Raw genomic sequence first — 21890 nt, 5'->3', positions numbered from 1 at the left:
ACCCCATTCACAGAGACCCACTTCACAGATTTACAAGGGGTAGGAAGATATCACCACTCTTCAATCGCCAGGTAAAATTACCAAATAAGTAAATAAATCAAGGTTCAAGCTAAGGTAGAAGCTCTGAGTGTCAAAGGCTGGCTTCTTTTTCGGAGGGGAAGTTCATGGTCAGTGCTGCCCAGCAGATGCGAGTGAGCAGAGCAGGCAGGGCACGGTGTGATTTCCTCTCTCAGTCAAGTTCTTGCTGAGTTTGTTGTCTGGGTGACAACAGACCTAATTTAAGTCAGCCGAAGCCCAATAAGCAGAAATGGAAATGACACTGGTAAGAGAGGCTGTACCTTTACTGCAGAGAAAGATTTCACAAAGAAAAAGGAAGGTCTGCTAGAATTTCAGGTAACACAGAGCAGGACCATGTCCCTTCTGAATGGTGGCTGTGAAGGGACACTGGTGAGCACAGCTCAAACGGCCGTCTGTCTGATGCGCCGAGGTGAATGGAGATGGGTGTCTCGGTCCGGGACGCAGTCACGCGTGAGCGGCGTGAACAAGGCCTGGCTCCTGGCTCTGCCAAGGCCAGCTCTTTCTCTGCTGCGAAACTTGGTCTTTCCTTGGAGCAAAAGGTTAATTTCTGCATTGCTTATCTTCCAGGATTGCTAAGAAGGTAAAGTGAGATAAGAGAAGTGAAAGTCCTCTGCTTGGATTAGAGACTGAGTGTTTTCTGTCCCTCTAACCACACTCTGCTAGATTCTGACAGCCAGGCATCAGGCTTTGATTTAAAAAAAAAAAAAAAAAAAAGGAATTCACACTCAGATATTCATTAACCTGTGGCAGATCAGCCCTGCCCACATCAAAGCGAGCGATCTTACGCTTTAAACTTTCTCTGTTGCTCAATCTGGGACCCTTTTAATAAAACCCAAGGGACTGTACCTGAAGAAGGAAAAACAAGACATTTTTAAGAAGCAATTTGTAAAACATCTCTTGCTAAGATTTGGGGGGGGGGGGGGTTTCCCTTTGCCCTTCTTAGAATGCACTAACTAGAAAAGCCTTTTTTTTTTTTTTTTAAGCTGTAGTTTCACTTTCGAGTCTGCAGCAGACTTGCCACACTTCCTGATGGAAACAATTGGATTTAGACTAATGAAAAAGGAATGGTCAGCTGTTGTCAGAGTAAGTAAAGATATATATTTTAAACTCGTATTGGGGTGGGATCTCTCACGGTGGGTAAAGCTAGAGAGCACCTTGTGGGTTTCAGCATTGTTTGGTCTTTGATCTGGTGCTTGAGGTCAGATCATTCAACGAGGAGAGCAGAAGAAAGGGGGATGGTCCAGGTGTGGGAGAAGTGAACAGAGCTCAGAGGATGAGAAATTGCAACAGTTTCTAACTAACATGATAGAACACTTCAAGCAGTATTTGTTTTTCTTTCCCTTTGTGGTGTTCTGTGACTGGAAAAGCTTATTAGGGAAGCAACAGAAATCATTTTCCATCAGCCTTTAAAAAAAAAAATCACATCTCTGCCTTAAAGATACAAAGCCCTGTGAACTTGAAAGCGCTTATCTCCTGTTCTCAGTTTTCTTGGCTGGAGAGGAGACGCGAGCTGGCATTTTATGGTGAGGTTGAAAAGTAGAAAACACTGTGGGTGCTCCTGGGAGTAAGAAAATGGCTTTCTTTGGCCCCCTAAAGGAAAACGGAGGAGGATCAGAAGTGGAAGGATGTTCAGATGTGTAGGAAGGTCAGAAATGATCACCGGCAAATGTGGCTTGGGCAGCCTTGGGCAGCGCTGGTTTCAGGAATTTGCCTCCCGACCTAACATGACTATGTGTTCGTGCGTGTCTGCATGTAGGTGTGTCTGAATAAATTTAGGGTCAGAATATTGTGAATTTACAAACCAAACTCTACAAGCCAAACTGTAAATAATGATTAACTCTAAGCAGCCTGGCTCCAGACCCCACGTCCCAATCGTGATGCAACATTGTCTCTCACTTGGACAAAGAAATGTGATCCTAGGCTTTCCAAAATTGCAAGCCCCACTGAGTCTACTTTTCATCTCTTTTTAGCTTTCTTTGTTTCTGTTCTGTCTCATGCAGCGTCACCTCTTCATGCTCATCTCATTCTCTCACTGTCTTTCTGTTTGTTTGTTTTACTGAAGCACATTCTAGAGTAACTTTTTCCTACAGGTTGCCTGGGGATAAACTTACTGAGTCTGTGTGTATCTCAAAATACCTTTTCCTCTTATCTTTACTTGTTCAGCTAGAGATGGAGTTTTGGGTTCAAAATTATTCCCCCTGAACGTTTTGAAAGCTCATCACTGTTGTTTTCTCGTGGCTTATGATCCTGAGGGAAAGTTTTATGGCAATTATGGTCTCTTTCCTTCTGAAGCAATTGGCCGTATGTTCCCCTTGGAAGGGTTTAGGAATTTTTTTCTTGTGAATGGTCACAATTCTGAAGTTTTGTAAGATTCTGTGTGTGTTTCCTTTTTCACTCATCCTGTCTGGCCTTCGGTGAGTCTTCTCCAGTGTATCTTCAGATCTGGGAATGTCTCTCATTCCTTTCATGTTTTGTAAATGGCTGAGTCCCTCTCAGTAATTCTGATCTCTATCTACAGCCCTTCCAAGAGAGATAAGTGTCGCCTGAACAAAGAGTGGAGTGATTGCAGGGACTGTCCTGTGAGTTGGTAAATAGAGGCAGTACCCTTATGGTGCTGGGCAGAGAGGTTTGGGAGAGTAGGGAGCTGGTCCTGATTTCCAGAATCATTTCCAGCCACACACTTGAGTAACTTGGCAAGGTGTGTCCAATGATGTTCCTCACAGCCTATGCATAGGAAAATGTATAGCTTTAAAAATATTTAATGGCAGTATTATAAAGGGCATCAGATGGGAAGCTGATTTTTTTCCTGTTTCTGAGAAGTCAATTAGAATATAAGTAAGACCATTAAATTTTTAAAGCATATTCGAACAGTTCTAAATACACTAGCTCTACTTTCCTAGAATTAATCTTCTAAAATGATTTTATTCTCTAAAACTTACCTGGAATTCTTCTGGTCTTTTAGATCTTATGGAAAATCTATTTGACTATCATTATTACTGATTCATCTCCATGCACTGAGGATATATTCAATTTTTTAAAATATCTGAAAGGGAAACTTGGTAAATGATCATAGCAGAGAAGACCACATCAGGTACACATCCCATCAAAATAAAGTTGTGACTATAATATGGAGATAAGAGTGTTTTCTTGAGCTGATTAACTGCCCGTGGGATAAATGTCCTCCAACATACAAGTATTCGATGCCAGCTATGTTCCAGTTATTTTTCTAGGCAGAGGCAACACTGCACAGAATGAGAACAAGTGTGGCCTCTACCGTTATAGCTTTATGTTCTGGTGAGGAGGGATAATTAAGTAAACAATAAATAAAATAACTTCAGATAATTCCTATCAGCCATATCATGGAAAAAGCAACCTAGTAAAAGAATTAATAAAGTGGAAGGATTCACACTTCTTCTTCTTTTTTTTTTTTTTTAAGTGAAAGCAAATTTATTTAGAGAGCTACACATTTCATTGAAAGAATGAGGTCCATCTCCAAAGGGACAGCAGCTGATTTACACTTCTGGCTGCAAAACTTACTCTAAAGCTATAATAATTGAAACGATGTGTGCTGGCATAAGAATTGACAAATATTTCAGTAGAAGTGAGTAGAGGGGCTAAATACACAGTTGAGCACTCATTTGATTTTTAAGAGAGTCATAGAAGCATTAAGGCTTCTCAAATCACCCATTTAATACACCAAACATGGTTGTTTAATTTATAGGAATCACTTACACAAAAATCAAAGTAGTTTATGTAATATTTCATAAGCTATCTTAATTATACAATATATAAAAGGTTCTTACTAAAAGTTTTATTTGTGTAAGAGGGTGAGCTCCGCATCCTTTGATTCTGCGATCTTGAAGTGCCTCCCTTACTAAAACTTTTAAATGCCTTTGGATGCTGTGAATGATGTATTAGCAAATGATTAAACTTACTGCTTTCAATCTTTAGAACAAGTAATATGATAAAGTGATTCGTGGATACCTCACAAGCTAGGACTTCCCTTTTATTCTTTAAAATGAAATTGAGGAGCAGAGAAAAGCAGAGCAATTTTAAAGAAGTCAGACCTTCTTAAAAAAAAAAAAAAAAAGAAGTCAGACCTTAAATAAGACCATTGTAGTTGTTCAGGGAAGATAATGATTGCTTTTTTGGCTTTGAAAGCAGCGCCAGAATCTGCGCTGTAACTCCCCACCTAACACAAAGTTAAGTTACTAAGGAACTTCTGGAATCTTCCCAAACATCCATGAGTTTCCTGGAATTTTAATTATTTCACATGCCTGACTCCCTCTACTCTTTCTTTCTTGTTTAATAATTGGCTCTGGTTGTCTTATGATATAATTCATCTTCATTGTGGATAGATTTTCTTTATAGTGAAAAATCTGCGAACTATAAAATAGTTGTAATTATCCATTTATAAGTCATGGGATCATTGTACTGATTAATAGGAAGAGTAATGATGTTAAATGCTGCTTTACCCCAGATACTGTAAGGTTTTCTCCTTTAATCTTCATAACAACCTGTGAAGGAGCTACCATGATTTTCTCTACTTACAAGAAGAGGAAAAATGAACTCACCAGAGACTACAAAGCAGAGAAGCCAGGATCAGAACACAGAGGGCATAATTCCAGGGTTTATCCTCTTAATCACTATGTTTCTCTAAGTCTTCCTGATTTTGCAGGGAGTATTTATTTATATCATCTTAAAACTGCAAATGATATTTATGATTGAGATTTTCTGAATTGATCTCGATGACGTATGTCAGACTCAGGCATAGTTTCATGATAAAAATGCTAACATTTCACATCTTGACAATGTCAAGCAATGTGACAGCTGATGGTTTGGGGAAATGTAAGGATGGAGGAAATGTGTAGAAAAATACAGGGGCGCACATTTCCTGTATCTCAAGGTGAGTGGTCAAGAGATTTTTACCTAAAGTTGGTTGGGCAAGAGACAGAATTTTAAGTATAGTCTTTAAAGTTAGAAATGTAATATGATTAAATGAAATCAAAAATAATGAAAGAAAAATGCGAAGAGGATAAGGAAATAGTACAGGTAAGTCCCTTATCTTTTCAGTAGCAAGAAAATACAGGCATTCAGTCAGGAAATGAAGAAACAGAGGCATGAGTATATTATTTAGGTTTGTGGAAGTGACCATGAGAATTAAAAACAGAAGCCGTCAAGAGGTTTACCTTAGGAACATTGCAACGAGGGTGGAGGTGAAGAGCGAGGAGGTAGTTTGTTCCATTTGTTACTTCTTTGTGCTGTTTGAATTATTTCCATTTGATGTATTACCTGTATATCACAAAAGTCACGAGTAATGAGATCACACGTAGTCACATTTGGTTACATATATTACAAGGAATAAACCAATGCATATGAAAGCATGTGTTATTAATGTTGTCCATTACTTTTTATGTTTTCCTTTCATAAGGCAAAGTCATGAGCAGGCGTTTGCGATATCATATCTACTCCCTTTTGGGGCTGTTCCCCTTCTGGATACTGTGTACATCTTCTAGATGTGCTGTTAGACACCAAGTAGCCGACTGCAGTCACCTGAAGTTGACTCAAATTCCTGATGACCTCCCGGCAAACATAACAGTGTTGAATCTTACCCATAATCAACTCAGAAGATTACCACCTGCCAATTTCACAAGATACAGTCAACTAATTGTCTTGGATGGAGGATTTAACTCCATCTCAAAGCTGGAGCCAGAATTGTGCCAAAGTCTGCCTTTGTTGGAAATTTTGAACCTCCAACACAATGAGCTGTCTCAACTTTCTGATAAAACCTTTCTCTTCTGCATGAATTTGGCTGAACTCCATCTAATGTCCAATTCAATCCAGAAAATCCAGAACAATCCCTTTCAAAACCTGAAGGTAAGATGGAAATAAACATTTCCATGTAAAAAATGAAAAATACGTTATCGAATGTTGTTTTCCAGTCATTTATTCACCCTTAGATTTCGTATGTAAGTATCAAGGTGAAGAATAAGAAACCAGATCTCCCCAAATAGGGGGTAGGGGGCCCCACACAAATACGGCCATGATGACTGGAGACGTTTTCAAAAGAGAAAATATCACCTTAAATCAAGTTCCAATTTTAATTTTAAAGAAATCTCCTCTCTGGCGTCCTCCCACTGGAAGTGGAACTCAGGAACAAGAGGTAGAGATCAGAGAAGAATCAGAATACCCTATGAGGAACACAGCAAATAACCTCTCAGTGCTACCGTTAGCACCTGCAGTAATGAAAAAAGAAGTGCGAATTATGACTTAACAGAACAGTTTGATGCATGATAAAGCAAATTGTTCAACTAAAAGTGATCTGCTTTTGATTTAAGAAGTCGTCTATAATATTGCTTCTGGCTACCACCTTTTTCTTGTCAGTACTTCAAATTTTAAATCTATGAAAATGTATGCTTTTGTCTCTAAGTCTGAGACAATTATTAAGTGCTTTTTTTTTTAAGCTATTTTCAAAACTCTTTTCTTCGTTTTGTGGACTTATAAAAAATTGAGCATTCCTTGACCTCAATTACCAAGAAAAACATACAAATTTAAATATGCTTAGAAACATTTATGAAATGATTTGCTTGCTAGCTAGGGATCTGAAATTCTTGTGCCTTAGATTCTGATGTGGATGAAGTGTCTTTAGACACAAAGACTTCAGAATCTAGTCAATCAGTGGCAAAATGTTATTTTTATTTTTAAAGCATAAATAGAAGTGTTGTTCTCTTTATGAGACATTACGTAAGATTTTGCCCTAACATATATCAGTTTTTCCTTATGTTTTACCTGAGTGGAAGTTGACATGTTCAAAAGTAGCACAAAGTGATAAAACGTCCCACAGCACTGACAAAACAAACAGGCAAAAATTAGTTATCTCTACTAGACATGATGCAAAATTTATATAAATATCAATCTTTTTCAATATAAAAATCTTTTTAGGATTTCATGGACAGCAAGGTTTGCCTTGTTCTTTCTAAGAAAACATTTCTTATCTCTATCTGTTCTTTAGTTTCAAGGCTGATGGTGACAAGCATTTATGTTTGATAAGCCACATGAATATTCATGACATCATAAATAAAAGCTTATTATAAGTAAATAAATAAATGCTTATTATGAATAGTCCTTATATCACAAATAAATAAGCTTAAGTCTTTGTATTTTGGTAAGAGAAATAAAGTGATTCACTGAAGTGAGAAACGAAATCTTTGTAATAATAGTATTTGCAGTCACAACCAAGATTTATTCTTACTCCTACTGTCAGTTTTCTTAGAGTAATAGATATGTGACACATTGCTCTTGAGTTATTTCTAAGATTCACGTACATTCGATGAACGGGTTTTGATGGCAAGACTCTAATCTGTATACATTTTTTTTTCTTTCAGAATTTAGTCAAGTTAGAGCTATCTCATAATGGTTTATCATCTACTAAATTGGGAACTCAGCTCCAACTGGAAAATCTTCAAGAACTTCTATTATCAAATAATAAAATACATGCACTAAGAAGTGAAGAACTTGATTTCCTTGGCAATTCTTCTCTGCAAAGGTTAGAGCTGTCGTCAAATAAAATCACAGAGGTAAGGTAAAAATGTCTGTGTGCTTGTACTTGTGGGCCGCCCCTTAACGTGTCACAGGAATAAGAATCAAAAGACAGAGATAGATAAAGGGGTGATAACCTTTGTCGTGTCTCCCAGAAATCCTTCACACTTACTACTCAGGGTCAGTTACGTCATCCTCCCAAGAAAGGGAGTTTGGTAGCAATGAGGACCCGGAGCTCTGCTGTTAAGCAGAAGGGATTAAAATCCTCGTTCCATTACAGACCAGAACCTTGATCCTGGAGAATTTACTTAGCCTCTCTGGTTCTAGTTTCCTCGCTTGTCAAGGGGAAATAATTTTATCTATTGCACAAAATCTCTGGAAGAATTCAAATAGTATGATGGTTAAGAGCACAGGCTTTAGAGTTAGGTTAGCTGACTGCCTATCTGGGCTTTATGTCTTAATAATTGTGCAATCAGGCGAATTATTCCAGACCTCTCTGCTCTAGTTCCCTGGCTTTAAAATTGGTATAATAATAACACTTCCCCATAGGATTATGTGGTAAGGAATTTAGCAGTGTCTGGCAAATAGTAAATGCTCAGTAAACAATAACTAGCATTATATTTTTACAGAAACCTTCCTATAATGGAATAAACCTAACTAACCTTCTCCTTTTGGGTCCACGATGCTCAATTTGCTAATTATTTTTGCATCCAAGTATGTCTGTATTTTATTCCTTTCCAGGACAAGAATAAGAATGCTGAGAATTCTAAACAAATTCAGATTTTTTAAAAGGCTGTATTAATTTTCAGACATAAAAATAGACTGTGAATTAAATTATCCTGAGATCATAATTAACTATTTTATGCAAGCTACTCATGTTAACTTTTGAACAGCATTTTCTTGTTGTTGTTTAGAGCATCTACTGTAGAAATCTATAAATAAATTAAAGTAAAATATATATATATATAACATATATAAGTATATAAATAATGAGGAGGAAAATAAAAATCACCCAAAAGCCCACAGTTCGAGGCCAGTCGATGTCAGCATCTGGGTATGTTTATCTCCAGCTTGTAACAAAGGGAAAAAAGACAACAGCAGCTGAAATTCACAGAGCACTTCATGTCGGGCACAGTGACCAGCTATTTTTTAGCATAATTTTACATAATCCTGTAACCAACTTATGTTTATCGTTGTTTTACACCAGAGTAAATTGAGATGAGGAAAGGTTAAGGTGACCAGATGGCGGCAAAGCTGAGCTTCTGGCAGTGTTAGACCGGGACCCAGGCTCTTAACAGCTGCACTGTAGTGCCTCTCTGAGGATGCTCTGTACCCTGCCATGTAAAAGGAATATCATGTCACGAACATCCTCCGTGTCATTAAGAATTATTTAAAAGCTTTATTTCAGTGACTGCAAAATAATCCTGTCATATAGATGTACCATAATTAATCATTTCCTGCTTGGTATTTTGACTCTCTTTACTCACCGTAAAGCGCACCTCCTTCCACATTTCTGTCATTTCTTCTGTTAGCCCTAACGTCTCCTATGTGGTACAGCAGCCATCAGAGCCTCTTCGCTCCCCTGGGAGACTTAACCGCTCTCCTCTCCGGGTTCCTTCTCTCCTGCCTTCCGTCCCAGCGCCAAGTCCCAGAGCAGCCAGGGCTTCCGGAGAGGGAGTGGAGGCAGAACAGAAGGGAGCAGGAGACACCGTAGTGGAATAAAGTCAGGAGAAAACCTTGGTGGCAGACAGTGAGGATCGCTGGAGCTCAGAGTTACAGAAGAAAAGTGCATGCCGCTGCTTCGTAATAAAATCCACCCGGGCGTTCCAGGATGTTCACTGAGAACAGTGGTCAAGACAGAAACAGGATCTGCCCCAAAGGAGACTTTACAAATAGTGTATTGATTACGACTATACTCGGTGAAGTAAAAGTACCAGGAGACTTAGCCTAGACTGGGAGATCAGGGAGGACCCGCGAAGAAGTGGTGTCTAAGCTGAGACGTGGATGCTGAGTAGAAGTTAGCCAGTGGCCGGGGAGGTGGGGTGGGGGTGGTGAGGGCTGGCGCAGGAGGTGGGTGATACAGGCACTGAGGAAAGAGCTGGGAAATAGCAGTTTGGAGAGAAAACCCAGAGAAGGTTGTGAAAGGGGAGAGGGGACGGGGTAAAAACTGTGTTTCAGCTTTTCCAAGGTCATAGAGACTCTACCTTGTTGTGTCCATTAACCTCTTTTTCCATCCCGTTCTTAGTTCTCTCCAGGGTGTTTTCACGCAATTGGAAAATTATTCGGCCTCTCTCTGAACAATGCCCAGCTGGGCCCCAGTCTCACAGAGAAGCTTTGCTTGGAATTATCAAACACAAGCATTCAGAATCTCTCCCTGAGCAATGTCCAGCTGTACAGAACCAGCAACACGACTTTCATTGGACTAAAGCAGACAAATCTCACCATGCTTGATCTTTCCCGGAACAGCTTAAGTGTGATCGGTAATGATTCCTTTGCTTGGCTTCCACATCTGGAATATCTCTTTCTGGAATATAACAACATACAGCATTTGTCTTCTCGCTCTTTTTACGGGCTTGCCAATGTGAGATACCTGAATTTGAGACGCTCTTTTGCTAAACAAAGCACTTCCCTGCCTACGCTTTCCAAGACAGATGATTTTTCCTTTCAGTGGCTAAACTGTTTGGAGTATCTCAACATGGAAGATAACAACTTTGCGGGCATAAAAAGCAATATGTTCACAGGACTGAAAAAACTAAAATACTTAAGTCTAGCCAACGCCTTCTCAAGTTTGCGAACTTTAACAAATGAAACATTTGTATCGCTTGCTGGTTCTCCTCTACTCATACTCAACCTCACCAAAAATAAAATCTCAAAAATAGAGGGTGGTGCCTTTTCTTGGTTGGGCCACCTGAGGGTGCTTGACCTTGGCCTTAATGAAATTGGACAAGAACTCACGGGCCAGGAATGGAGAGGTCTGGAAAATATTGTTGAAATCTATCTTTCCTACAACAAATACCTAGAGCTGACTAGCAACTCTTTTGCCTTGGTTCCCAGCCTTCAACGACTGATGCTCCGGAGGGTGGCCCTTAAAAATGTGGCTAGCTCCCCTTCCCCTTTTCTCCCTCTTCTTAACTTGACCATTCTGGATCTAAGCAACAACAACATAGCCAACATAAACGATGACCTGTTGAAAGGACTTGAGAAACTAGAAATTCTGGATTTGCAGCATAACAACTTAGCACGGCTCTGGAAACATGCAAACCCTGGTGGTCCTGTTCAGTTTCTGAAAGGTCTTTCTCACCTCCACATCCTTAACTTAGAGTCTAATGGCTTTGATGAGATTCCAGCAGAAGTCTTCAAGGACTTATTTGAATTGAAGAGCATCAATTTAGGATTGAATAATTTAAACATCCTTCCACCATCTGTCTTTGATAATCAAGTGTCTCTGAAGTCATTAAATCTTCAGAAGAATCTCATAACATCCGTTGAGAAAAATGTTTTTGGGCCAGCGTTCAAGAACCTGAGCAATTTAGATATGCGCTTTAATCCATTTGATTGTACATGTGAAAGCATTGCCTGGTTTGTTAATTGGATTAATGGTACCCACACCAACATCTCTGAACTATCAAGCCACTACCTCTGCAATACTCCACCTCAATACCATGGCTTCCCAGTGATGCTTTTTGATTTATCACCCTGCAAAGACAGTGCCCCGTTTGAACTCCTTTTCATGATAAATACCAGTATCCTCTTGATTTTCATCTTTATTGTCCTGCTCATCCATTTTGAAGGCTGGAGGATATCTTTTTATTGGAATGTTTCAGTGCATCGAGTTCTTGGTTACAAAGAAATAGACAGACAGCCAGAGCAATTTGAATATGCAGCATATATAATTCATGCCTATAAAGATAGGGATTGGGTCTGGGAACACTTCTCCCCAATGGAGGAAAATGATCAAACTCTCAAATTTTGTCTGGAAGAAAGGGACTTTGAGGCAGGTGCCCTTGAACTTGAGGCAATCGTTAATAGCATCAAAAGGAGCAGAAAAATTATTTTTGTTATCACACAGCATCTCTTGAAAGATCCATTATGCAAAAGGTAGGTGAACACTGTGAAATTTGAAGTGTCTACTTGTTTTTAAATTGAGCTTTTAAATATTACTATTGTTATTACTCACAACTCAAAGAATTTTTAAAATTAAGTTAAGAAAAAAATAACCTGATTTTTAGTGACAGATTAAAGTTAATTGGAAGGGGAATTTTAAATTTTAGAGCTTTGGGCTGTTAAAAACTGTATATTGATATATAACTGAATTCAGTCTTTTTTTAAACTTAGATTCAAGGTGCACCATGCAGTTCAGCAAGCTATTGAACAAAATCTGGATTCCATTATATTGATCTTTCTCGAGGAGATTCCAGATTATAAACTGAACCATGCACTCTGTTTGCGAAGAGGAATGTTTAAATCTCACTGTATCTTGAACTGGCCGGTTCAGAAAGAACGGATAGATGCCTTCCATCATAAATTGCAAGTAGCACTTGGATCCAGAAATTCAGCACATTAAATTTATTTAAAGACTAAATTAAAGGAGTAACTTCCCTAATTTAAAAAGCTCCTTGGTAAGTTGATGTTTTACTTGGAAGTAACGTAAACCTGTTTCTTTGTATTTATAGGTGGGAGTATTGTCTCACAATTATATCTCTTCCGTAGACATTTCAGGCTTTTCATTACCAGTTGATTTAATTCAACCCCAAATAAACATGTAAGAATATCCTTTACTGATGAGTACACAGTTAGTTACTGAGGCCTATGCAAACTTAGAGTTTCAAAATATTCCCCATATAAAGAAAAATTAGAGTTATATAAGAGTTTGTGATAATTATGTTCTAGTTTTTCCTGGACGCACTCAGAATAAAATACAACTGTTTTAATGTGTACAATGCTATTTCAGTTGTGACAGAAGAATACATACACCCATATTTTTGAAAGTTTAATTAGCAGTAGTTTTTCGATTGAAAATCTTTCTATCTTAGTGGTACCTGTCTCAGTGTTGATTTTATTAAATGTCATATTTTAATAAATATACTCAAGGGCAGAAAACATTTGCAATTCATTTTGATTACTTAATAAAAAATATTTTAATAAATACCTTTATTTTCCTGCTATTTAGATTTCGGCTATAGAAGGCATTAGGAGAAACAATTCTTTTACTTAAATGTATTGCAGAAAGGCTTGCTTCCTGAAGGTTAATTAGTAGATTAGCTTTGTGTAGACAAAATATTGCCTTCCCCTGGTCACAGACTCAGGAGATGACCCTGGCCAAATCACTTGGTTCCACTAGGACTTTTTTGACTGCTGATCTCAAAAATTACGGTGACAAACAAAATCGTAACTATTCCCATGATTCTTAGTGATAATGACCCTGGTGTAGTACATTCACATAGACTAGATGATTGTACCATAAAAAGGATGCTTTGTGTACATTAGTCCTTATGATTATTTTAAGTTTTATTTTTGTTTTAAAATAAAATGAGTAATTATTGGAAACAGATGTGAATAACTTTTTAAAAACTTTATAGTTCTGGCATTCAAGTATAAGGGAGAATTGAAATTGTAATAATGTTGAGATAATTTTTATACTTGAGGCACTCATTTGTCTGCTGAATTTAGAGAGCATTTGAGATGTGACATTTTGGAACTTTAAACAGTTCAGTATTCTCAGAACTAAGCTCATATAATCCTTTAAAAAAGTCATATCTGCAGTACTGCTGGTTCTGAAAGACTCTATAGTCTCCCAATAATGTGAGTATTTGGAGAATTTTTACTCTCACATTATAAGCCACCCTCACACATGAGACATTTGTTTTATAGCTTTTTTTGTTCAGATTTGTTTTCTAGCTGTAAATAATCCTGTTTTATTTTAGCATCACAGAAAAAAATCACAACTACTTTTTTCTTGATGCACTTTGTTATCTATTGATACTCTCAACATCATTAAAATATTTCTAAATAAATTATTATGAATTTATCAATATATTATCCACTTGTGAAAAGCAGAGCGGGAAGTAATTTTGCCTTCTTTCTCTTATTTGCTTGTTTAATGAGATAATTGATCAAATGGGCACAATTTAAACTGAGTTCCAATGTCATTTTTTTTAAAGTTGCTTAATATTCAAGAAGTTAGGATGCACAAGGGATGGCCCGTTTAACTGAATGTAGGTAAGACTAATAAAAGGTCTAAACCTTGACTCGTGTTTGACCTACACAGGAGGCAGCATCCTGAACTTCTGCGGGCTTTCTAATTGTTCTCAGAGTTGTCCGGATCCCTTGGGCTCAAGACAAAGGGAGTGCAGAAAAGGATGTTTGTCTGACCTATTTAATTTCCACATGTGAATTGACTTGTTTGAACGCTCTCTGGATGTCATCATGTAATCTGTTCACCCCAACTCTGTCCTGTTTTCACTTTCAAAACAAAATCCAGCTGAATCAACAACATGGAGATTAAAATAAATCTAGGTATTTAGATTTTACCTAAAAATGGCACCTTTTAGGCTATAATCAGAAGTAGCGCAGTCAATTTGTTAATGAGGAAGGGAGTTTTCAGTGCCATTTATTTAACAACGTTTACTTATTCAAATGTCTGCCTTAGATTATTTGTAAAATGGTCTCAATCGTAAGAGATGGTGATCATTAGAAAATGTAAAGATGTTCCAAACCTAGAGCTCAAAATAAGTTTCTTGCAATCAATAGAGACCATGGGCATCAGAGATCTTTTTGGAGTGATGAAAATGTTCTAAAAGTAGACTGTGGTAATGATTTCACAACTATGTAAATTTACTAAAAATCATTGAATCATACACCTAAAATGGGTAAAACATTTGGTACATAAATTATATATTAATAAATCTGTTAAAAAATAGGATTCTTTGAGGAGCTAGCTACATGTGCCTGGACCTGTGCTAAACACTAAAAGGTACAATTGGATATGAGATGCATCGTAGGAAATTGGCAAGAGGCGTTAGAGTAGGAAGGGGTTGTCAAAGATGGGCCTGGACACAGGAGGGCTCCTTGGAAGAGGATCAGATCTTTCAAAGGCGGGGAAGATTTTGGTGAGTGAGGAAGAAGATGGCAGAATGAATTGCAAGGTGGAAGGCAGGGAGGGAGGCATGAACTCGGCGTTGGGAGATAGCAGGGATACTGCAGAGGATGGAACTGTGTTGCAGAGAGCGTGGCAAAGGAGTTTGGATTTAAAGAGTTAGGTATTCTGAAATTGTAACTTTATGGGTTTCCATTGGCAAAATCAGAAATTATAATGAAATTCCCTCTTGGGTCTGTGACTTAGATTAATGTGACACCTAGCTGAAGAGAGGGAGCATGACTTACAACTTCATGGTCCAAACAGCCAGGCTTATTCTGAGAAAACAGAAGGGGATTTGAAGCATTTCTTTTTTCCTATAAATATATAAATCTGTATTAAAATAACAAAGCATGACAATCGATTATCAGTCACTAATTATACCAGGGGATACTGTTACCACGGGGAGCTCCAGAGCCCCCTACAGGGTCAACGCAGAACTACACAAAGGGGCTGGACTGCTATGCCCTCCATCAGCCAGTCCCCGGATGTGGGCAGTCCCAGGAAGGAAGTGCGACTTTAAGCGATAAGCTTTGCCACAAAGCAATTCCAAAGAAGGGGCTCAGTTGTGAAATGGCAGGAACTAACGCTCGGGGGCGACTGGAAGAGGAGCTGCCTGGGCCCTTGTAGCGGAGATCTTGGTGGTTCCCCGCAGCATCCACTACGCCTCCGAAGGTATTGACAGTTCAGTTGGTTTCTGCAAGCACTTCTGCCAGCTTGCAGCCATTTTAGTTTTAAAAATAAAGTCTCTTCCAGAAATTATCAATTTGCCCTGATACGTGGATTTTGAAGAGGCAGAAAGACGTGAACCAACTCACACTTCTAGAGTCACAGAGGGTGGTATTAAAGAAGATGGCATGGTCCCTCCTGCGTTATGTTATGTTTCAGAATGCTAACAGCATAACGATATTTGTTCCTTCCAATCAAGGTGAAAAAGAAACAAAAAGAGTTTCCTATTTTACTTTTATATTGGCACTCCCGTCCAGGCAACTCCTGTGGGAATCCTTTGCTATGCCACCTCTGCCCCACACACCATGCAGAGTGTCAATCATTTCATTCCTTCCGCATCCACAGCACTTTATTCACAACCTTAGTCCAACTGTACATTGGGTTTTGGACACTGTTTATATCTGACTCCTCCCTGCACCCCTGGAATATGAGCACCTGGAATACACAGAGCTCCATCTTATCCATCTTGGTGTCTTTGATATCTAGAGGAATGACTGGAACATAGTAATTTTGCAAACAAGAGGCTATTGAAAATAAAATGTTACATCGGCACCGTGGCAGTGGACAGAAGAAGGAAATAGACACATTAGATGTTTTTTAAATATATTTTTAACGCCAGGAAATTTCATATTTATTAATTCTATTTCTGGGAGAGAAAACAAACAAGAGAGAATGAGGATGCTTCAAAATGCCCTCCAGCCTCCTCTAACTCTGCAATACCTACACCCAAAAAGGCCAGTACCCTGTGCAGGAATGGTCCAAGGCGTGCCAGGTCCCCACTTAAATACCGTTAGTCTACATTCTAAGTTTTCTTGTGATCTTGTTCTCTTTCTTTTCATGCTTCATCGCCAATCATTTCCTAATATTTACGCAGTGCCTGACACACAGTAGGCAGTCACAAAATGTTTGTTGATTGAAGGATTAAGTGAATGAATAGGCCATGAACTTCAGTCACCCAGAGCTACCTGCAGGCTCCCAAGCATGCCTGGCCCTTTGCAGTTTCCATCCCTATGTCAATGTGATTCTGCTTTCACTGCTGTCCTAGCTCCTTCTTTTCTTGACTACTTTTGGCGACTTCAAGTGTTAGGTCAGGTATCGGCTTCTATAAGGAGACCTAACCCTCGACTCAACCTGATCCAACCCTGGAAACTTACAGCCTTCCTAAACACACCTCCTCGGTAGGATGACTTAGTAGGACTTGACCCTGTGCCGAGTACTCCTGGTTAGGAAGGGTCAGTCTCTTGAACAGTAGGAGTGCCTAGAAAGAGTCTAAAGAATGTGTAACCTTAAGGCCCACTGTTGCCGATGCAAGAATCTGTACAAACCCCGTTAGGAGAAAGGGCTTTGCCTCAGCTCTGCCTTGGAGGGACTCTCAGGTGGGAGACTTTTCTACATTCTACTTGTTTGCTGAAGATAACCCTTCAGTGCAAGAGGATTTAAAGAGCTATTCTTCTGCTGGAGCTGTTTTGGTATAAAGCAATTTTGGGGATAAACACTGGGTCAGATGAGTTCTTCCTTCTTCGGAGAAACCTGGTTACCTACGCAGTGTTAAGAAACAGAGGTTCCCTCTGGACTTCCCTGATAATGGTTCCAACTTCCCGGCCCGGCAGCTCAGTGATCCTGCAGCCTCTTCTGATGTAACCTACCTAATCATCAGGGAAATGCAAGTCAAAACCACAATGAGGTATCACCTCATACCTGTTAAGATGGGTATTCTCACAAAGCCAAAAGACAACAAGTGAGGTTGTGGAGCAGCTGGAAACCTTGCACAGCATTGGTGGAAATGCAAAATGGTGCAGTTGCTACGCAGAGTAATATGGAGGTGCCTCCAAAAAATTACAAATAGAAAGACTTTATCATCCAGCAATCCCACTTCAGAGTATTTATTCTGTAAAAAAGTGATAAACAGAGACCAGAAGGGGGAGCTCTCATGCCCAGTGATGATCGCAGAGCCAAGCAGGGAGAAGAAAGACTCCACTTCTTTCCTGGCAAGGACTCAGCCAGCGAAAAGCCATGGACTCTGTTTACCATAGCTCCCCCCTTACCCCCTCCTTTAACTTCCCTGTAAAGGCACACTCCTTCCCTTGCCACAGGGGGACCTACATGTGGCTCACCATGGTTACAGACCCCAACTGCCATTCTATTCTGATCCCAAGTAAGCCCATCTTTGCTGGAGAAATACCTGGCTGTCTATTTCTTTCAGGTCAACAATCCAAAAGAGTTAAAATCAGGATCTCAAAGAGACATTAGCCCTCCCAGATTCATTGCAGCTACTGTTCACAATAGCCAAAATGTAGAAACAATATAATTATATATTACGTATTATAATAATCTAATATATATAATTATTTTTTATTTATGAGCCTCTTAAAGGCAAATTTAGTTACATGTACCCTGGACAGTCGTTAACTGAAATTTCGTCCATATTGTATAAGAAATTATTTTAAATAACTTATTTTAACTTATATTTGACCATAATTACCAGTCTTGTGAAAGACCAATAAATTGAAACCTGAAAAAGTTCACACTCTGTCTATGGAGTGTGTCTCTCTCTAAATAAGCTTGCTTTCACTTTACTGTGGCTCACTCTTGAATTCTTTTCTGCACAAAGCCAAGGACCCTCACTTGACAGGGCGTGTCCCAGGGACTCACCCAAAACCCAGGACATGATCATCCTCTCATGCCCCATTTTCTTGCAACACTTGTAATGAAAACGAACTTACCCTGCTCAAGGCTCTGTTCCAGCTCCCATGCATGTATCGATGAGTGTAACTCTCACAAAGTCCCGTCACTTGAGGTAGGAACTGTTATCATTCCTGGATTACAGTTGAGGAAACTAAGGAACAGAGAGGGTGTTGGTTGGTGGCAGAGACAACATGAAGGTAGGAGGTCCAGCTCCAGAGTCTACCATACCACTTCCCTTGTTCAGGAGTTTACTTTTTCTATAGTCAAATTTGACAGTATTTTCCTTGGCCTTGGTGTCATGCTAAGTGACACAATTTAAATCCTTAAACAGATTAATTCCTCAGGCTATTTATTTTAAGTTTCAGGTTTCCAAAACATAACATTCCTTCACAGCAACGTGGTCATAACTTCCTAATATTTTCTCAGTAATGTAGCCCAGCGTGATTATACACATCAGAAAAACAATTCATCAAATTGGTAATTAAGCAAGATAAGCAGAAGAATTTCATCACATAAAACACGGCTTTGACATTTCTAATAAAACCTATCTAAAATCAACACGGTCACAGTTAGAAGCAAAGACTGCTGCATTTACTTTCATTTCATTACTCTGGGCCAGACCATTGTGGTACGTCACCTGGGCTCATGTTATGAGAATGGCGCACTGGTGGTAATTAACAGAAAAGCCTGGTAGCATCTAACATCTGTCTGAAAGACTGTTGACAGATGAACAGTGGGTATAAAAGACCAAGCAACTTGCGAGGAATTGTTTATCACGTTTGCAATTAATAGATCGTTTTCAAAGGCCTTTCAGACAAAAGGATCAGTCACTCATTCATCGCGCCGCCTTCAGGAAGCTGGCCAGATTTTACATCACTGTTTAACCAGCGATGATATTTCGTCCCCCGTCCTTTTTATGTTTTCCTCGGTGTAGGTTTTTTAGACAATCTGTAGCCAGCTTTTTAGAGCACATACGCCCACTGAAGACTTTCAGGGAGGTACCAGAAAGATTCTATGATCATGCTGCACCCCAGTAATTAATTACTACCCCAATAGTGCATTCATTTCCCAGAGCTCCCATAACAAACCATCACGAACCAGGTGGCTTCAGACAACAGAAATGCTTTCTGTCATAGTTCTGGAAACTAGAAGTCTGATGTCAGATGCCAGCAGGGCCATGCTCCTTCTGGAATCTGTAAGGAAGTCTCTCCCTTGCCTCTTCCGAGCTTCCGGCGGTGGCCTTCAATCACTGATGTCCCTTGGCTCGCAGGTGCATCACTCCAGTCTCTGCCTCTGTCATCACATGATGCTCTTTCTGTGTGTGTGTGTTCAAATTTCTCTTTTCTTAAGACGATTGGATCAGAGCCATGCTGATGACCTTGTCTTGTGTTGATTTTGTCTGTTAGACCCTATTTCCAAATAAGGTTACATTCACACAAATTGGGAGTTAGGACGTCACTGTAGTTTTATGGGGAACACAATTCAACCCATACGTAACAGATGGGATGCACGCAAACACACCTGAGAAACAGACTGCGTTCAAGGCGGGATTTGGAAGAGTATGAGCTTTTCCGTAGCCTTATTAACTGTATCTACATACTTAAAGGAAAGTGTGTGCCTAGAAGGGAAGTGGTTGGTAATCAAAGCACAGAAATAGCTCAAGTTAGAGAGCTGAAGACAGATGGGTGAGTGCCCACTGTTCAAGTAGAGTTTCTCTTCCAAGATGGAGGGGGGTGATTTACTTCTAGGGTTACTGCCCTCTGTATGTGAATATGTGTCATGTATTGCTTTGATTTTGTGCTCACCTAACAATCTTCCAACTTCATTTGACCTCAACAGGAATTCCTCTCGGAGAGAAAGAGCAGAGGCCAACATGGCAGTTGTGTGGTTATGAGTTAACACACTTGAGCTGTGGCTTATGCATCAGTATTTTATAAGTCAAGTGAGTGGGGCACCACCCTAAGAGGCTGGTCAGCTATGAAGATTATGGGTCTGTAAAATCCGGAACCCTGAGATGTGGCAGCAGACAAGAGCTGTTCCCAAGGAGCTGGGTGAGTTGAATCAGGCTTCGCTTGGCAGTGACCCTTTTTTGCTGCCTGTCCCTTTGAGTTATATTATATTTGTTCAGAGTCAATCAGGTGATTAGCAGCTTAAACGCTGAAAGCACATACTCCAGAAGTGTTCTCTACTTGCACTGAGGATTGAATTGTCCTATGAATCAGAATCAAGATCCTTATGAAAAAGACAAACAAAAAATCTTTAGGCAACAGCTCTGCAATCCTGCCAGAGTGCTGTATGAAAACGGTCCAGTGTTCTGATGGAGCTCACAGACCTCTAAGCCTACAGGATGAGTTGCTATGAACAGGGGACAATGAGAATATAAGAAATGGTAATGGTTCGACACCAGCCTGCTTCTGGTGCCCCCGCAGACAATGGAGTTGGTACAGCTTCCCTGACTTGACCCTGAGACCCCTGCCTCTAGTTTCCATAGTTGCTCCCGGATGAGTATTATTTAATCCTCCCTTCCCTCATTTTGGTTCTTCCTTGTTCGCAGGCGCTTTACATGCTGACAATGGCATGCTCTCGGTCTCCCAACATCGAAGGACCTTTACAATCTGACCCTGACTGGCTTGTTTCTTACTTCTCTTAAGCACACACACAGTCTTCCTTCCTCAAGCTACTGCTGACTTCGATGGCTGCCCAGCTGTACTTGTTCTCTGGGGGGCTCTCACGGACACTTAGCCTGGGAGATGAAGCTGGTTATTCCATGCCACGGCAAGAAAACACCTTTTTTGCGTCTCAGTACTTAACCCAATTTTGAAGTAGAAAAATAGAAAATCCCAGCACATGTTTGTTCCTGGTAGTTGGATGCAGAAAAGGGATCAAGACAAGATGTGGTATCATAAATAGATCAGTTAGTTGTCTACAATGCAAAGTTTGGCATTACCATAGAAATGTACTGTGGCTCAGAATCCAGTCCAGTAACTTGCAAAAGACTAATGTATATAATCACGAATGCCAGTTAATTTATTCACTACCAGACTATTCATCTCCTTTCTCTGCCCAATCAGAAAACATATTTTCTGAGATCAAAACAGAAACTCTCCACTGAACATTAACGGATAAATACACTGTATGTGGATTTTACCAGTTTATCTCTCAGAACTCAATCTTATTTCCAAGTTCTTGGATTAGGGGCCACCCTGTTGTTCCCCTCTGTCATCTTAATGACACACGTTGAACTTGGCCATGAGGTGGGAGGAAGGGCACTGCTGATTCAAGTCTACTCACCTGAATGTATGTTTTGACTAACCTTCCCTCGTATCAGAAAGCTGGCCATGGCTCGTTTGGTCTTGATAAGGTCCAGATTTTTTGGAATCAGGGTTACCATTCCCAGGTTTCTGTTCAAACTCCTCACCCTCAGCCCAGAGTTCTGCGAATCTGGGGAAGCTCTAAGGGTGATGGAGAAATTGGAGAGTGTTTCTTTAAGGCAGGGATCAAGGAGGGGAGCCAGGGTATCTATTGTATACGTAGCTCCAGGCTGCAGTCTGGGGCCCAATTAGCAGTGAGCTAAGCAGGGTTTTTGTTTGGCTTAGCAACCGACTGCGCGGTCCCGGGGGCCGGTCGGGGTATCTGCGGCTGCCGGAGGCCCCAGTCTCCACCCTTAGCCCGGGGTGGCGCTGGCAGCTGCAGCAGTCGCCTCCGTGGGCTCCCGGACCCCTGG

The 21890-nt window shown here is 40.0% G+C and overlaps 1 protein-coding gene and 1 long non-coding RNA gene across 6 annotated transcripts; one reads left to right on the top strand and one right to left on the bottom strand.

Moving 5' to 3' along the window:
• Positions 1–554: 554 nt before the first annotated feature.
• Positions 555–13164, top strand: TLR3 (toll like receptor 3). Of its 3 annotated transcripts, none has more exons than XM_014553913.2 (6): positions 555–658; positions 1062–1161; positions 5510–5955; positions 7464–7655; positions 9863–11715; positions 11953–13164. In XM_014553913.2, exons 2-6 carry the CDS (start codon positions 1143–1145, stop codon positions 12179–12181), a joined length of 2739 nt encoding a protein of 912 aa, XP_014409399.1. In that variant the 5' UTR covers positions 555–658; positions 1062–1142; the 3' UTR covers positions 12182–13164. The 3 variants fall into 3 exon arrangements, with proteins under 3 accessions (XP_014409399.1, XP_032324661.1, XP_032324660.1); XM_032468770.1 differs by having other exon boundaries at positions 639–963; XM_032468769.1 differs by having other exon boundaries at positions 639–1161.
• On the bottom strand, positions 10007–21786 carry LOC116660093. 3 transcript variants are annotated; one of them, XR_004315469.1, is made up of 4 exons: positions 21458–21663; positions 19265–19575; positions 18205–18317; positions 10007–10141 (listed from the first exon to the last, which is right to left on the bottom strand). It is a non-coding gene; the product is annotated as an uncharacterized LOC116660093 (long non-coding RNA). The 3 variants fall into 3 exon arrangements; XR_004315468.1 differs by lacking the exon at positions 19265–19575 and having other exon boundaries at positions 21458–21786; XR_004315467.1 differs by lacking the exon at positions 21458–21663 and having other exon boundaries at positions 19265–20275.
• Between the last annotated feature and the right edge of the window lie 104 nt (positions 21787–21890).

The sequence above is a fragment of the Camelus ferus genome, chromosome 26, assembly GCF_009834535.1.
Source record: "Camelus ferus isolate YT-003-E chromosome 26, BCGSAC_Cfer_1.0, whole genome shotgun sequence".
Lineage (NCBI taxonomy): Eukaryota > Metazoa > Chordata > Mammalia > Artiodactyla > Camelidae > Camelus > Camelus ferus.
The sequence above is the reverse complement of the archived record's forward strand: the minus strand, read 5'-3'. Positions and strand labels throughout refer to the sequence as shown.